The sequence below is a fragment of the Sus scrofa genome, chromosome 3, assembly GCF_000003025.6.
Source record: "Sus scrofa isolate TJ Tabasco breed Duroc chromosome 3, Sscrofa11.1, whole genome shotgun sequence".
NCBI lineage: Eukaryota > Metazoa > Chordata > Mammalia > Artiodactyla > Suidae > Sus > Sus scrofa.
This window is the reverse complement of record NC_010445.4, coordinates 35,083,476-35,097,596: the sequence shown is the minus strand read 5'-3', so window position 1 is coordinate 35,097,596 and position 14,121 is coordinate 35,083,476. Positions and strand designations below refer to the sequence as shown.

General features: G+C 45.2%; 1 protein-coding gene across 17 annotated transcripts in view; it reads left to right on the top strand.

Annotated features, from left to right (window-relative positions):
- Window positions 1-14,121, top strand: part of RBFOX1 (RNA binding protein, fox-1 homolog 1) — a 2,271,070-nt gene that overhangs the window by 2,112,176 nt on the left and 144,773 nt on the right. For 16 of the 17 annotated variants that reach the window (XR_002342915.1, XM_021088068.1, XM_021088065.1 and 13 more), the window contains one exon: window positions 9,012-9,155. Coding sequence is in view for 16 of the 17 variants with exons in the window: in XM_021088068.1 (XP_020943727.1) it covers window positions 9,012-9,155 (144 nt within the window). In the remaining variant the exon portion in view is untranslated. The remainder of the gene's footprint in view (window positions 1-9,011; window positions 9,156-14,121) is intronic. The other variant, XM_021088073.1, reaches the window with a different exon arrangement.

Sequence of the window (14,121 nt, the reverse complement as noted above, 5' to 3'; positions counted from 1 at the left end):
TTTCTTAAGGCTCTGGATGGTATCCCTTTCCTTTCCTGACACCTGGAGGTTACTTTCATTCTTCGGCTCAAGATCTGCTTCCTCCAGCTTCAAAGCCAGCATTGGTAGGCTGATTCCTTGTCACTGGCTGTTCTGCCTTCTGCTTCCACTTTTAAGACCCTTGCAGTTACACTGGGCCCATGATAATCCAGCATCATTCCCCTATTTGAGGGTCAGCTGATTAGCAACCTTAATTCCATCTGTAACCTTAATTCTCCCTTGTCATACAAAGTAACATAGTCACAGGTTTCAGGGGGTAGGGCATTAACCCCTGTAAGGAGCCATAATTTTGCCAACCATGGGTATGCTTGAGCCCTTGAAATGTGCCCAGTATGACAGAGGAACTGAATTTTTTATCTTGATTTGACTTTAATGTAAACACAGATACTTGATTCAGTGATTAGAAACCATTGTTTTGAAAGTCTTAGATATTCAACTGTCAACTTTTTGAAGCCTAAATACAGCTCAGGCATTTCTAATGAAAGTTAATATCCATATTGAGATGACGAGCCATAAGTACAAATTATAAACAAGATTTAGAAGACATAGTAGGAAAAAAAGAAAATAAATATCACTTTCATTGATTACATATTGAAGTAATATTTTTATTCGTGACATTAAAATATTCTTAAAATTAATGTCACGTTTCTCTACTTTTTTGACATGTGGCTTCTGGATTTTTTTTTTTTTTCTTTTTTTTGGCTCTTTAGGGCCACACTCACGACATATGGAAGCTCCAAGACCAGGGGTCAAATCGGAGCTACAACTGCTAGCCTACACCACAGTCACAGCAACGCTGGATTCCCGACCCACCGAGCGAGGCCAGGGATAGAACCTGTGTCCTCATAGATATTAGTCAGATTCACTTCCGCTGCACCACAGTGGGAACTCCTTGGAAATTTTTTTTTTTTTTTTTTTTTTTGTCTTTTTGCTATTTCTTGGGCCACTCCCGAGGCACATGGAGGTTCCCAAGCTAGGGGTCTAATTGGAGCTGTAGCCGCCGGCCTACACCAGAGCCACAGCAACGCGGGATCCGAGCTGCGTCTGCAACCTACACCACAGCTCACGGCAATGCCAGATCGTTAACCCACTGAGCAAGGCCAGGGATCGAACCCGCAACTTCATGGTTCCTAGTCGGATTCGTTAACCACTGCGCCACGACGGGAACTCCATCCTTGGAAATTTGTACATTACGTATGTGACTCCCATTTTATTTTATTGGACAGGGCTGCTCTGAAGTGGTTGATCCCCATCCTTGAACTGTATCTGGTGCTTTGTTGCGAGCATATGTGTTTCTAATTTTCCTCATGCAAGGGAGGAAAGACAATTTACTTTTACTCTTCTAGAGCCTTGGCTGAGACCTCCCTGCCCCCACCCCATAGTAAAAGATTAAGAGGAGAAAAAGAAACAGAAGTTTAATAACATGTATACATCCTTTACACCCTGGAGAGACCCAGGAAAACTGAGCAATTCCCCAGCATGGTCCAAGCCATCACCGTGGATTTTATCTCCAGCTAAAGACAAAAGGAGAGGTTGGAATGAAGGCAGTTTGGGGAGATTATCAGGAAAAACCTAATAAACAAGTGTGTGGTTGTTTTGCAGATTTAAATCATCACCTTCCCCTTGATAAGACTTTCCAGAAATTTAGTCATCCTTCTCTTCCCAGCATCTAGAGGGAGACACCCTATAAAGGGAGATTTCCCTTATAAATGTAAATGTCTTGGAGTTCCCGCCTTGGCACAGTGGGTTAAGAATCAGACTGCAGTGGCTCAGGTCACTGTGGAGGTACAGGTTCCATCCCTAGCTGGACGCACGGGTTAAAGGATCCAGCATGGCCACAACTGCGGCATAGGTCACAGTTATGGCTTGCATTCAGTCTCTGGCCAGGAAACTTCCATATGCCAAGGGTGCAGCCATAACATTTTAAAACAATAAAATAAAAAAAAAAGGAAATGTCTCTTACAAAAGAGTAATTGCTACTCCGGATTCAGAATCTCTCCCACACCTGCTGTTTCTCAAATATAATCATCCCCTAATAATCCTTATGCCCAAGAGGCATATTTTGGGGTGACACCCTGTGCCCCCCTTCATCAAATATACTTTGACATCTTGTTTATTGATCATTGTCCCTCCATCCATACACATACTCAACAGTGTGCTTCCAACTCTCTCATTTCTCTCTGGATTCAAATTTCTGCTGACAACTTTATTGCATTTGCATTTTATGCACTCATCCTGGTGATGGTCACCTGTGTTACCACCAAAGACTTGGGCCCACAGGTGACGCTGCAATGGAAATCTTTGATCCCCACTTTTGCACAGGGGGGAGACTGAGGCTCAGGAGGATTTAAAGACCTGGATTAATACGGGATGGAGCAGGGTTTGAACTCAGAGATATCTAGCTGCAAAAGCCCTTTACCTGTGCTTTGACTCCCAGATACCTGGTCATCCCCAAAAGATGATATACAGGTGAACTCAGCAGAGCACACACGGGCTTGGAGGGAGGAAATCGCGGGACGGGACCGGAACCTGAAAGGCGCAGACTTCCGCCCAGCCACACGTCTTCTCTCCCTGGATTGGTCGATATCAAAATCCAATTTCACCAGGATTAGCCTTGGGTTGCTCAGAGCGATTCATTGAATTAGGAACGATTATCGCAGAGGGAGCCCCGCGGTTCTTTATTAAGGCCTTTACGGAAGCACTAAGTGATCTTGAGGAGATTAAAGTGCTGGTGGTGTTTTCTTAACACTTATAACCTACGCTGATATCTGGGGAGTCTGCTTATTAGGAAAAATTCTGCAGCCTACACGGTGCCTCCTAATAGGGCCTTCAACAGGGCTAGAACAGAAGCTGGCTCTGCCCTTCTAATGAGCTTATTTGGGAACCTCTGCCAAGAGCTACCTGGAAACCCACCTCTTGAGGTTAATGGACTTTGCATCCATGTAGGGTCCTGCAACCTTTCCTGCAGGATGAGCGAGCTGCCTGTCAGAGTCATCAGCATCCACGGGCCTGAGAGATACGGAACAAAAGCCGATGGTTATGAGTCCTGTTCATAATGAAGATGATAACTATGCTTTGTATATTCACGGGGCTTTGATTTTATGACCCACTCTAAGGCATCCAGGACAGACAGACCTTTATCCTTTTGTACACATGTGAACTAAGACGCAGAGACATGAAGTTCTCATGCAGCAAATGCTGGCCTATTCATTTATGCCAGAGGTATTGACTGAGAAGTTACCATGTGCTTGAGGTCCATGGTTCCATCAGTTCCATTTTGTTCCCCTTGGGGCATTTGAAGCCCAGCAGATAGTTTTAGTTGTCCCAACTCAAGGGTAGTCCACTGGCATCTAGGGGGTGGAGGGCAAGGATACTCCCAGACATCTTGTGCACAAGGCGGTCCCACCTCAAAGAATTGACCGGCCCCTGTGTCACCATTTCTATCCTGGAGAAGCTCTGCTCCAGCAGTTGAGGGATTAAAATAGTGAGTTAGCAGTTCTGCAGTCTCAACTCTCATGGACTATATGTACATTCTGGTGGAGAAGACAGATTAGAAATGAACAGAAGCTGAGAGTGGAGAGGTAAGAAGTGATGTGTGCTATATTAAAAAAAAGTCAACAGGCATAAAGGTAGGAGATGCTGATGCAATTGTTTTAGATGATGGGGCCAAGGAGGATTCCTCCGATGGGTGATGTCTGGGCAGAGACCTGGCTTGGGGGGAGAATTATCCAGGCACAGGGACTAGCAAACAAGTGCAAAGACTAAGGAGGTGCATGTTGAGTATGCAGAAGGGAGGGCAAAGAGGCCCACGAACAAGCTAAGGCAGCTGCAGGAGGCAGGGGGTCAGCTGTCTGCATCTCCTAGACGAGGGTGAGGGTCTGGACTGGAAGGCTCTGGCCATTCTACTAACATCCTTACTTTTCCTACAATTTCTGAGCAAGTGGACCAGCACTAATTTGCTTATTTTTATTTGTTTGTCTGTTTTAGGGCCGTACTTGCAGCATATGGAGGTTCTCAGGCTAGGGGTCGCATTGGAGCTGCAGCTGCCAGCCTACTCCACATGCTAGATCCGAGTGGCATCTGCAACAGCAGCGCCAGATCCTTAACCCACTGAGTGGGGCCAGGAATTGAATGCACATCCTCATGGATACTAGTTGGGGTTGTTACCGCTGAGCCACAATGGGAACTCCTAATTTGCTTGGTTTTATGTTCCACCTTCTGATCTTCCAAAGGAGATGCATTTCTAGTTCAACAGGATTCCCCTTTAGAGCCAGAATGACTTTTAAAGAATCAGACATGGATCAATCAAGAATTCTTCTTCCCGTGATTAATTCTCACTAAGCCTTGATAGGCACCAGCCTTGGGGGATGTAATTGCAAACTGGGGAGACCCTGCCTTTCAGAAAGACACCTTCTAAATGTTTAATTCTGTTCTCAAGTTTTGTCGCCGTTTCACGTTATTTTATTCTTGTCTTAGAAATGTCACCCTGTACCTTGGCCATAAGCTTCGGTGGAGTTCTCAGGGATGCTTATCCATCTGGGTGGGGAATCTGCAGGTTACTTTGAGTGCTGGTGGCCTTTCAGGAGGCCAGTGGAAGGTCTCTCAGCCCAGCTGAAGGGCAGGTGCAGAAAGGAGGTGTCGGAAGCGAAGACTCGAGTCTCTTCTCATTTTAGGGAACTCATCAGGGTGACCAGTGTGATGGATGAGAGCCTGGGGGCAGCTCTAGCGAGGACATGCTCCTTTCTAGTGGACCTGGGTTGGAAGTCAACCCTTTTGGGAGCCTCATGCCACCAGAAATGGTAGAAAATGAAATGAGCCCCAATGACTTACTTATTCATCGTGTACTTCTGCTTGCTTAGCAGGGGACCTAGCAAGTGGAATAATGACCTTCAAAAATATGTCCATGTCCCAACCTTCATAAACCTCAGAACATGGCTTTATTTGGGAGAGGAAAAAAAAAAAAAAAAAAAAAAGAGGTCTTTGCTGATATAATTAAGTTAAGGATTCCAAGACAAGCTCACCCTGGATTCAGGCTGATCTCTAAATCCAATGACTAATGTCCTTATTAGAAGAAAAAAGCAGAGGGAGACTTGAGTCTCAGACATGCAGGGACTGGAGCTGTCAGCATCTCTGAGCCCAGAGGCCACCAGCAGCCAGAAGAACAAAGAAGCGTTTCTTGTACAAGGCGTGGCCCTTCCTTGTACATCCCTGGGAGAGAATCAATTTCTGTTGCCTTAAGTCACCATGTTCTCGGTAATTTCTTAGGAAATGAGTAGAAGGACATGAAACACTGACTCTGCTCTGAATAGGTTTCCCTGAATGTTCCCAGCAAAAAGGAAATCTCAGACCCTGAAATACTTCACGTGAGAGTCAGTTAATGATCCTTCCTGGAGCTCTGCCCGCCAGTGTGATTGATCCTCTGTTGTGGCTTTTTGGTTCACCTGCTACACCTCCCTCTGGTCCTCACCACCCATCCTGCCTTCCTGTTACATCACATCATAGAACATAGGCACGTTCGAGCTAAAAGATTTTTTTTTTTTTTCTGTTTCTCTTTCTCAACCCCTGGATCCTGTCATTCCTTGTCTTTCCTTTCCATTCCCCTACAATGTCTGAACTCTTTGGGCTTTATTTTTTCTTTTCTATGTTATCTTTAAAAAAATTACCTTTTAACACGCAGGTATTCTGACGCAACCGTGTACACGCATTTGTATATTTGCGCATGCTACAAAATGATTAATTGAGCGTTGTATGTTTTTATCAAAGGAAACAACACAAAGATTTCTCCAAAGTCCTGTTTGACTAAAGATGATTAATTTTAATTTTCACATGAGCAGCATAATGCTATTAATCATTTAATATGTTTAATCATAATCTCTGTAATTCCTAATTAGGTTTATTAAGCTGAAACATCCAGCAGTTATACACAAATCCAAATCTAAGTTTTCTTCTGGGGAGGAGACGGAGCTGGTTCTAATTTGCATTTGAACAGCAGCTTCTAACAGGAGGGGGAAAAGTGGGCTGAAGGCTTGGGGACTCAGCTGCTGCTTCTGCAAATGTAGGGAGTCCTGTGTTTGAACAGCGAGACCCCCTGAAAGTTGACAGTCTCATGATTCAAGGTCATTTCTATCTCACGGATGTGTTGCCAGACCACACGTTACCAGCAGATTAAATACAGCCCCTGCTCTATTTGGGTCTCCGCATTGTAATATTGTTCTTGGACTGTCACTTGAAGGTGGCAAAGCTGGTGGCTATGAGTTTCTTCATACACTCGTAATCCATGCGCACACAGGGTCGGTTGAGTTCTCCAGTCGGGAAACGGATTTATCCCTTGTCTACCATGACTCAGCCTGCATCTCCCGCTGGTCCGATCACACCTGTGCTATGATCCTTCAGTGCCTCCTCCTAGCTTTCGGGATGAAATGTATCTTCTTGAGCTGCACACAGGGCTCTTCACCGTCCAGCCCCCGTCTCCCTCCGCAGTGTACTCTCCCGCACTTCTTTTCTGCGCTCGCCCTCCACCCGAGGACACGAACATCCACGCATGGCCCCCTGAATCCAGGCCCGCCTCACCTCTCTGCATCCTGGTGCATGCTTTGCCCCTTGCTGGTGCAGCATCAAACCCCTTTACCTTCCTCTTAGATATCTCCCACTGGACATGTAACCTCAGGATTGGCAAGCCTGCGGAATCTTCAGCCTAGCAGTGTGTCCCTGATCCAAGTTTATTCAGAGCCTAGGGATCACTCTGACCCTAGCTCCTACTCATCTATATTACTGTCTCTTTCTACCCCTTTCTCTTTGACTAAACTGGAAACTGCATAGGCTTTGGAGGACGAATTTACGTGTCCAGGGGACAGTAGTTGCTCAGGAAGGATGTGTTTAATAAGCAAAGGAGGACCTTTCCATTATGTTTCCTGAGGGGCGTTTTCCCCCTTCTATTTTGACATTTGTGTAAAAATCACCATCGGTCTATAAAAAAGCCTTACCTTCCATTTATTCTTATTTTTATATGTTTTGGCTGCACTCACGGCATGCAGATGTTCCTGGGCCCGAGATCAAACTTGAGCCACAGCAGCGACCCAGGCCACAGCAGTGACAATACCAGATCCCTAACCTGCTAAGCCACCAGGGAACTCCTCCATTTATTAACCATATCTTGTGCCAAGAACCCTGCCAGTTTGGCATATATGTTGCTGTGTTCAGTCTCTACAGAGCCTTATAAAGGGTGCACCATCATTATTGCTCATCATCCAGATTAGAAAACTACCACCATCCTCTTCATTCAACCCAGCGTCATGGACAAAATGACCAAGTCCACTGTCTTCATAACCTGGCCCTTGGAAGTTGAAGAAAGTCATCAGATAGGGCTTAGGCCACCAAACCAGCTTGGAAGAGTAGTATGCCAACCACCGGAAAGCCTTGACTTCTAAGTGTAATTCAAGATGTGTTAGGAGAGCGATGCCAATGAAATCTGTCCATAAACACAAGGGTTGCTGAGACAGTCACTATGCCCATGGTATTTCGGCTTTCACACAGTTTGTAAGATTGTTATCTTAAACTTGGCTGCCTGATTGATAGTTTTGTCCCAGGGTACATGCTTCTAAATTGCTTATCAGTAGGTGGGGATGATCCCTTGCTCATAAATTTGATAGGAGTCCTGGTAGGTTTTCCATCATGGTTTTAGAGAAGCAGGTACGTGATGTGGGTGACATCTACTGCCACCTAGAGACAGTGCATGCTAATTGCAGACAAAGTTCTAGAAAGGAGGCATCTCTGCTACATTTGGAGTTTGGGAATGGCCTTAATGATTAAACCAAATGTTACTGTGACTTTTCTCCTACTTTCTGCCTATTTAGGAGTGTCAGTGTAATATCATGCTATCCAGGCTTTTATTTGGGGCATGCAGGGGCGTGGAGGCAGAGTAATGAGTTATGCTAATATTGGAATATTATCTACACCAACTTAGGCCAATAGAACTTTCTAGAAACAGATGTTCTATATCTGCATGGCCTGACGTGGCAGACACATGTGGCGACTGAGCACCTGAAATGTGGCTAGTTTGAGGGACTGAATTTCCCATTTTACTTAACTTTAACTCATTTGCATGTAAAGAGCCATATGGAGTCCACTGTAATGAATAGCACAGTTCTGCACAATCACGAAATGAAAAATTAAAACCTTAAACAAGGTTAAGTCAATCAGATGGTTGTTTGGACTTCAAGACACCACACAGCTTTTTTAAGTGTTTTATAAGACTGCCTTAATATGTTGTCTCTATGGCCTTAACAAATATGTAGGCCTATCTTAAGTTTTTGAACAGACTCGATGAAGAGATGAGCATTTGCCCCCCCCGATGATGTTTTGTCTCATTACCTATTAAAATTCCTGGCCCCCCAGTACCAACCGCCCCATCCCCTCGCTTTATCCCTGTAGCACATATCTCATTCTGCCTGCTATCTCCTTAACGAGTTTATTGTCTGTCTTCCCCTGTGAGAATTATGATCCATAACAGTCAAGATCGCTGTTGCTTTGCTCACTGCTGAATCCAGGATTGGCCCTCAGTGGACGTTTAATAAATATTGGTTGAATGGGAGTTCCCATTGTGGCTCAGTGGTTAAGAACCCAACTAGTTACCATGAGGATGCAGGCCTGATCCCTGGCCCTGCTCAGTGGGTTAAGGATCTGGCGTTGCCTTGAGCTGTGGGGTAGGTTGCAGAAGTGGCTCGGATCCTGCATTGTTGTGGCTCTGGCGTAGGCCAGTGGCTGCAGCTCTGATTCAATCCCTAGCCTGGGTGCAGCCTCAAAAAGACAAAGAGAAAAAAAAGGTTGAATGAATGAACGAATGACTCAGCAGTTTCTTCCTGTCCTTATGCCTTTGTTCTGGCATCTTCCTACCATTTAGGAGAAGCAAAAGCACATGGGAACGTACCTTCGGGTCCACTCAGAGCCTCTTTGCTTTACACTTGTTCTTTTAGCAGACAGATGACGCGGCGCCCACGGATGGCCAGCCCCAGACACAACCTTCCGAAAACACGGAAAACAAGTCCCAGCCCAAGAGGCTGCATGTCTCCAACATCCCCTTCCGGTTCCGGGATCCCGACCTCCGACAAATGTTTGGCGTAAGTACTGCCTTTCTCCTCTGCGGGGTCCACTCTGGGGACCCCAGCGTCCTTCCCTCCTCGTGTAAGTTCTTGATCATCATACCTCAAAGGTGAGATGTTAACACAGCAAGGGAAAAAAGGCGTTTGACATCCTAGTCTTTGGGTATATTGTAGCCAGGACTTCTTTGTGATTGTAGCATGAATTTCTCTGCATGTGTTTACCACATTTCCATTTTGACCCCCAGGGCACTTCTTCTAAGCAGTAACTTGAATATCAAATGGAAACAGGCTCCCACTATGGAAACAAGCCCTTTGATGATTCCCCCATCGAGGGGTCTGGGACCCTGTGTCACAGCTAAAATAACCATTATGACTCATCTTGGTTTTTCTCCCTATTGCAATTGTCAAATTATTCGGGAAGAGTGACTCAGAGGATATGCCTTCAGACCTTGGTCTTTCCCAGGCACTGAGCATTTCAATTTCAGAGGCAGTTGTAGAGAATAATTAGTTCCGCATAAAACTTCATTAAAACAAAACAAAGCAAAGCCACTACGGATCTCTGAGTCTGACTTGTCTTCTGCCATATACGTTCTCCTGGAAATAGTAATGAGGATTCAGAGATTTTTTTTTATTGTGATGTCCCGTGCCACAAATGACAGCCTTGCCCAGGCACTACATTGAAACACAGAGCAAGGCAAAAGCCACCACCCACCCAGAGAAAAGAAATCCTAGGGGTTGCTTGCTCATGGGACCTTGTGACCATGATTTGTTTTTCTGGACGATGTTGGCACCATCCACCTTGGGAAGGGATGAGTTTGTCATTTCTTCAGGCTCCGTTCCACCAAACACAAAGCTTTGATAGGGCTTGGCTGTCATTCACTTTTGCAAATGCAGCCAGTCTCTCTATGACAGCCCAGCCTTGCTGGGAAGTATCTATGGATTCGTTAACAGCTGACTTTAGAGTAAAGGTTGGCTGCCTAGAGATTCTCCTTCTAAGGGCTTTTGGATGGATGCAGATATTACCAAAGGAATAAGAAGTGACCCAACTTTAATGCCTAGCTCTGGGCCAAGTAGATCTCATTCCCCATATGAAAAGGAGAGCCCTCTGAGCAGTGGGGTTAGCGTGCATGTTTTATTTCTTCAACATGCACAATGTTGATCAAGTATGCATCTGACACAAAAACAGAACAAGCGCCCTAATATTTAAGATACCCAGGCTCGAATCCTGACATTTCAGAGGAAAAGGTCAGCTTCTGCTCTTTTATCTCTCTCATTTGGTAATAACCTTGAGTTGAGCCCTCTAACTCTTGCACAGCAGAGATACCCTCGGGCACTTGCAGGTCAAAGATGACTTTGAAAAGTGCAGAGCATTCAAAGTTAAAGCCGAGGTTAAGTGTGTGTAAAGCAGTGAGACCAGGTCTGAATGATGGGCATCCCGAGGAATTAGATCCCTTTCACCACGTCAGGTTAGGAAACTGTCTGGCTCTTCAGTCTGTCTGGACTCAGATGTCACTGGGCTGTTGGCTTTGAACTGGGTCCTCTTAATGACCAGCCTCTGCTCTTTTCTGGTGTCACTCATGGCAAGACATCCCAATTCCCACCCACGGAGGATGCTCTTCCCTCACTGCTGGTCTTCTGGTTTTCTTTGTGTGTGTCTTTTTAGGTCTTCTTGGTTTTCTTGAAAGTTACCGGAAGGAAGGCTACACTGCTCAGTCAGAGAGGTATTCAGAATAGTCACCGTTAGACTCCGAAGAAGAGATCCTTCTTGTGTGAATATCGGAGGCTCTCTATTCTTTTCTGGGTAGGACAGGTGGCACAGGGCAAAGTCTTGCCAAAAGATGGATTGTGCCACCGGTCGTCAAACTTTGATCAAAAGCTGCTGGGTTCAGGGCCACTTTTTGTAAAAGTCCACATTTTCAAGCTACTTGACAAGAGGTCGATTTGACAAGAGGATAGCTACACTTAATATCTATCGATTCAGAAAGTGCAACAGACCTTCAGTAATTCTTTTTTTGAAAGTCTGTTGCAATCACTTTAACTTGAAAATAAAAAGAAAAACGAGCATGAAAAATAGTGGGAAAAGTGTTTCCCAGAGACAAAAGTAGAGACAGGAGAGGACTGCTGATCCAAATAAAAGCTTTCAAACTCCTTCATGGTCAATTTGAATAATAATAATAATATACAATCAGTAATTCTGGAATTAATTTGATTCACCCCATACTGCCTCTGTGTCCATTGTTAAAAGTATGCAAGATTTTTGGGGGGTTTTGTTCATAAAGATAATCTGGCACAGGAGTTCCCTGGTGGCTCAGCGGGTTATGGATCCAGCGTTGTCACTGCCATGGCTCAGGTGACAGCCTTTGTGGGTTCGATCCCTGGCCCAAGAACTTCCGCATGCCATGGGCATGGCCAAACATTTAAGAAAAAAATTTTTTAGGAGTTCCCGTCGTGGCGCAGTGGTTAACGAATCCGACTAGGAACCATGAGGTTGCGGGTTCGGTCCCTGCCCTTGCTCAGTGGGTTAACGATCCGGTGTTGCCGTGAGCTGTGGTGTAGGTTGCAGACGCGGCTCGGATCCCTCGTTGCTGTGGCTCTGGCGTAGGCCAGTGGCTACAGCTCCGATTCAACCCCTAGCCTGGGAACCTCCATATGCTGCGGGAGCGGCCCAAGAAATAGCAACAACAACAACAACAACAAAAGACAAAAAAAGACACCAAAAAAAAAAAATTTTTTTTTTAAATAACTGCACACATGGATCCCTGGGCGCTGCAGTAACTTTGAAGCTCCCTTGGTTTACAACCACCATTCTAAAGACATGGAATTTTAATACTGCAAAAATCTATTCTTCCTGGCCAAACAGCGGCAGCAGCAAACTCATTCCGGTTATATGACACATTTAGTGGCTTGAAGCGTAGGAAAAGGCACCTGTAGACATTCTCATTGTCTCCCCACACTCCATTTACAAGAATTAAGCCTCGTTTCCTTTTTCAGGTCAGAGTTACATTTTAACCCCAACCAGGTGGTTTCCAAGTCACTGGAACCTGAGATGTCGCCTCTCCTTTTGTAGCTGTATTTCGCCCCGGTCCCTTCACTTCAGCGGGGGCTAGAGGAAGGGCGATGGCAGAGACAAACTCTCACAAAGGTTTCTGCATTTTTCTCCTTTGTCTCTTTTGTTTCAATATGGCCATGGGGATTTCAAACCAAAACCTAAACACAGCAACAAAAAAAGCAACTTCCTTTCTCAAACCGCCTAAAACCTGGCAGTGCTCCTAACAACTTCTGTAACCATTAATAATTCAGCCATGAAGTTTGCAGCCCCTCCTGGCCTCCTGGTTACCACGGGGGCCTCGAGAGGCCTCGACATTTTATTTTATTTTTCAGTTTATTTTTTATTAGGGTATGGTTGATTTACAGTGTTGAGTCAATTTCTGCTGTATAGCCTAGCGACCTAGTCATACACATATATACATTCTTTTTTCTTCTTATCTTCCAACATGGTCTCTTCCCAAGAGACTGGATAGCATTCCCTGTGCTACACAGTAGGACTCATTGCTTATCCATTCCAAATCTAACAGTTTGCATTTACCAACCCCAGACTCTCTATCCATCTCACTTCTTCCCCCTTGCCCTGGGCTTTTTATTTTTAACGTGTGTTTCCTGTTTGTTTGTTTGTTTGTTTTTCTTTTTTCTTTTTAGGTCCGCACCTGCGGCATAGGAAGTTCCCAGGTTAGGGGTCAAATCAAGCTGTAGCTGCCAGCCTATGCCACAGCCATAGAAATACCAGACGCGAGCCGCATCTTCGACCTACACCAGATTCTTAACCCACTGAGTGAGGCCAGGGATCGCATTCACATCCTCATGGATACTGGTCGGGTTCTTAACGCCCACAGAACCACAACGGGAACTCCTTTAATGTGTGGTTTTAGTGTGTCTTTGTTGCAATCCTGGTGACCTTTCTTTAATCATCCGCTTCCTAGGCTTTATTTCCTCCTCTTTTGGATGCATTTGTTCCATGTTTGGCATTACAACATCAAGGTCATCTTGGGTTTCCCGATTTGTTTGGTTTTCTTTTAAATAGAACTTTCCAAAAAAAAAAGAATAAATAAATACAACTTTCCTTGGTCAAAAAATTCTGGGGCCACCATATTCCAGAGCAGAAGCCAGAGTCTTTTGAAAACACTAGCTGGTGTTTGAGTGAATGGGATGCTTTGCTGGAAAGGATGTGGGTCCCGGCCAGGCCCCCTTCCTCTTGATCATGGCAGGCATCACCAAAGAGCATGCGTTTCCCTCACACTTAAATTCACCAGGGTTGCTTGAAGGCCATGTATGGATTTCCACCCAATTAATCACATCCTGCTCCAGAATAGCAAGCTCGATGTAACCTAATATTTACAAGGAAGCATTTCCGGGTGAGGGGTGAGAAAGGTAGTTATAACAGATCCGGACCACTGGGACAAGACATTCCATCCTAGAACTGTCTTCAGAAACAGCGGCTCCCTCAATACCTGCTCCAGGTTTCACCATACCCTTGTCAATGTCACCGCCTTCCTTTCGCTCCCAAAATACAAACCCTCTGGGCATGACTATGATCTACTCAAGTCTCAAACCAGATCACAGGGCTTTCAGAACATGCAAAAGAAGCCTTCGGGATCCCCTGTTTCAATAACAAAACAGAGATAGGCACACCTGCAACGAGAATGCCAGAATCCCATCTATTAGTCACTAAGTGAAGCCATTTTTCGGACGTGGCAGGGTGCCTCCTGTTTCTGCCTCCCAAACACGAATGACCGGACGAAAATGGGCCTGCTGCCTTTTCTTAGCCTCCATGCCCAAGCTTTGAACTAAGCTTTACTTTCATGTTTTCTGCTGTATCCATTGAACACTGTTCAAAGCTTTTCAAGGACATATCATTTGATCCGAGAATGTCTAAAAATGGATGGTACCTATTTGCCCAAGTGCGTGCCTCTAAGCTCCCAGATTGCAT